Genomic DNA, 3569 nt, shown 5'->3' with positions numbered 1-3569 from the left:
AAAATCCAAAATGCCTTTGTGTAGTACTAGAGTTTGAACCCAGGGCCTTGTACATGCTTTACCACAGAGCTACACCCTTAGCTCCCGTCCCCCCTGTTTTTTGAATAGGGCTCATTGTATAGCTCAAACTGTCATTTGCTTTGGGTCTGTATTTCATGTGGCCTAGTCTCCTTTAATCTCCTGATTCTCTTTCATTCACTCCCCAGTCCTAAGATTAGAGCTGTGTACCGTGTAGTCCAGGCTGCCCTTGATGATGGAAACATCCCGCCTTTGCCTCCTAAGTGCTGGAATTACATGGATGTACCACCATGTCTGGCTCCAAAACATACTGATAAAAAGCGGTGAGGTCTGAATGAGTAGAAACAAGAGTTGTGCTGCATCAGTAGGAAAATGTGTGGGAGAAAAGTGGGTTCCGAACCTAGCACCCCAAACTCAAGACACGAGAAGAAGCACAAGACTCAAAGGCTAAAGCAAAGCTTGGAAAGAATTCCATGAGTGGAGGAGAAACAGTTGGGAAAAGGCAGAATCTTCTTAGGACACTGTAATGTCCCAATGGCCCAGGACTAGGAGGAAGCGTGGAGACTAAGTTTCCAGAGGCACACCTTACTTCCACACCAGGACGCCTCTCCTCCAGTGGAGAGGAATATTCTGGCCTAATGATCCTACTGATGCAGGACAGGCCACTGTGGATTGTTGGCCACGTGCCAGAAGACTTAGTGGTTCTGTGATCACTTCTCCTCTTGGCAATGGCTCAGACCTCCCCCAAGCCCCCTCCCCTGTCCCCAACAGGAGGAGGAGGGCTCCTGAACACCGGATAACAACTTACTTACTCCAGACACACCTTGACTTCCAAACAAGAAAATTAATAAGAAAGAATGGGTCTGAAACAGAGGACACATCAAGTTCTCCTAGAAACTAGAATAATAGACAGACAGATGACACACAGGCAGACAGACTGATAAGGAGAATGACTTAGAGAATGCCTTGCTCCAAGCCCACTTTGTCTTAACTGTGTGTTTTACTCTCCATTTGGAGTGAGGGACATTCTTCATACCATAGACTCTCCTGTGCTTTACCAAAGCCCAAATTCTACTCCTTTAGCATCCAGATGTAGCATTATGGAATACAGCATTTATCGGCCTTACCACTTTGAATAGCATTCACCAACAGAATTGTGAGGCAGAACAAACAAGCCATTAGATTTTATTATCCATAGGAACCAAACGGGGCTGGGGCCGGGCAAGACTACTGTTTGGAAAGGGATGGAGATGAGTCCAGACAATGGGAGGGGATGCTGAGGAGGAGAACCTGACCATGCTTGGGGAGGCTCCTGTGGCCTTCTCCCATGTGTTGGGGGTCACTGAGTTCTGCCAGATCCTGCAGAGGAAGGGTCTGACTTCCTTCCAGTCTGACACATCACGAAGTGGCCAGAGGAAAGAACCAGGACAAGTTCTGAGCTTCATACAGTCAAATTTGGAATGAGCATCACAGAAGTCCAGGCCAAAAAACCGATGGAGATGGTTAGTAGGATGGCTGAATTTGCATGTGCTAAATGTGACTTCCGGTTAATGCTCTATGTGATTAAGTAAAAGATATTTATCAAAAGTTAGAAAGGCAGCCGGGCGTTGGTGGCACACACCTTTAATCCCAGCACTCCGGAGGCAGAGGCAGATGGATCTCTGTGAGTTCGAGACCAGCCTGGTCTACAAGAGTTAGTTCCAGGACAGCCTCCAAAGCCACAGAGAAACCCTGTCTCGAAGAAAAAAAAAAAGAAGTTCCAAAGGCAGGATTTCATACATTTGTTATGTTCTCATGGAGGGGAGTGAGGCATGCAGAGTGGGGTGCAAAGAGGTGCAGGGCAACCAGGTGCTGTGGTTGGAAGTGGGGGTGGGAGAGGAATGCAGGGAGCTAAGAGTGAAGGTCATAGCCGTGTGCCTTTCTTGTTCATTTATCTTTCTTTGCACCCTTCCATCCACAAATTAAATGAAGAGAAGCCAGAGAGGGAAGAAGGCATACCCATCCCACCACAGTCTGCTGTCTCAAGGTGGGGCACCTCTGAAGATGTCCTCCTGGCAGCTTGCTCCTCATCATTTCTCATCCAGATGTCCTGGGAGTGTGAAGGCAACAGGAACCCACGTGGGCACGTCCGGGTTCAGGCATCAGCAACTAGGTAACGATACCACAGCATGGAGAAGCCATAGATCCAGATCATCAAGAAGGCGTTGAAGGCCACATGCCAGCAGAAGAAAGTGGTGGCAAAGGCTATGTCATTCTTGTCATCGTCCATCCACTTATAGCCAGAGATTGGTCTGAAGAGCATGAAGCTAATCTGCATCAGCCAGGAGCCCGTGACAAGGTACAGAAAGGCCTTGAGCATCCAAAGCAGCAGTTCATTGGGAGCCCACAGCTCCACAGTCACCACTAGGGTGAGCAGAAACAGGGCCTGGATGAGCAGCATGTGAGTCTGCAGCTCTACGCCTTCCGTGTCCTGCGTATGAGACACCATCAGTGGCAAAAGGAGACACATGCTCAAGGCTTGGGCACCTTGCTCCAGAACTATGCACCTCTTGGGCAGCAGGTTCTGGCTGACCACGTCTACACACCCATTCAGAAAGAAGGACATGTAGAGAGTGAGATGCTGCCACTGTTTGCGGTACATGAAGTTTCTCTGATGATGCACTTTGCTGATGAGTACCAGCTGCCAATGGATGCTGTGCAGCTCTTGCACTACTAAAATGCAAGAACTCAATATTTTCAGAAAACCAGTATAATACATTTGCCGTGACCTTGCCCATCTTCCTTTGCTCCAAGGAGGGCGTGGTGGATATTGGACAGGGGAGTTGCATATCACAGCCCTAGAGAAAAGTCCTGCATGATAAAGTCCATAAAGGAATAAGGACAGGCCAGGGTACAGATGACCCTCAAACCCTCCCATGGATTCCAAGGCAGGTGTGATCAAAGGCAGAAGCAAAAGCAAATGGCCATTCTCTCCGGGCTCTGGGACATGGAGGGAGCCTCCTGAAGATTACTTATAACCTCTACCCATCCCACTGTATTCATTTGAAGGAGGGAAATGGTTTTGGAGGAAACCCAAACTTAGGGTGGGGTGGGTGTCATGGTTTCCGTTATGGTCTTCTGCTCTGGTTCACTGATAACCAGCTAACCACTGACAATGACATCAGCATGTCTCCATCGCAATGCTTGGCTGACAGATGTTCTCATGCCCCACGACCCGGGCCTGCTGTCTCTCTGCCCACATGTTCCTCAGTGCCCTGGCTACCTTCCTCACTTTTGTCTTGTCTAGGTCCATGCAGAATGCAAAATACTATGAATAATATCAACCATTGAGCACATGGCTTATAAACAACAGAAAGTATCTCATTGCTAGAGGCTGGATGTTCAAAATGAAGCTGCTAGACGAATCAGTGTCTGGTGGGGCATGGTTTCCCACAAACAGCACTTTCTCACTGCGTTCTCACATTTTCCAAGCATCAAGCCTGCTCTCTGGGGGGTCTCCAGTTGGTGTGCCTCTATCATTTATAAAGGTTTTGCCCATGTGACCTAATTAC

General features: G+C 48.4%; 1 protein-coding gene across 1 annotated transcript; it reads right to left on the bottom strand.

Moving 5' to 3' along the window:
- Positions 1 to 2000: 2000 nt before the first annotated feature.
- On the bottom strand, positions 2001 to 3362 carry LOC100763303 (transmembrane epididymal protein 1A). The gene has a single exon (XM_027418102.1). It carries the CDS (start codon positions 2933 to 2935, stop codon positions 2153 to 2155), a length of 783 nt encoding a protein of 260 aa, XP_027273903.1. The 5' UTR covers positions 2936 to 3362; the 3' UTR covers positions 2001 to 2152.
- Between the last annotated feature and the right edge of the window lie 207 nt (positions 3363 to 3569).

The sequence above is a fragment of the Cricetulus griseus genome, chromosome 5 (assembly GCF_003668045.3).
Source record: "Cricetulus griseus strain 17A/GY chromosome 5, alternate assembly CriGri-PICRH-1.0, whole genome shotgun sequence".
NCBI lineage: Eukaryota > Metazoa > Chordata > Mammalia > Rodentia > Cricetidae > Cricetulus > Cricetulus griseus.
The sequence above is the reverse complement of the archived record's forward strand: the minus strand, read 5'-3'. Positions and strand labels throughout refer to the sequence as shown.

Coding starts and splice junctions, on each gene's coding strand:
- LOC100763303 (XM_027418102.1), bottom strand. CDS start 2,935: ATGGGAGGGTTTGAGGGTCATCTGTACCCTGGCCTGTCCTTATTCCTT.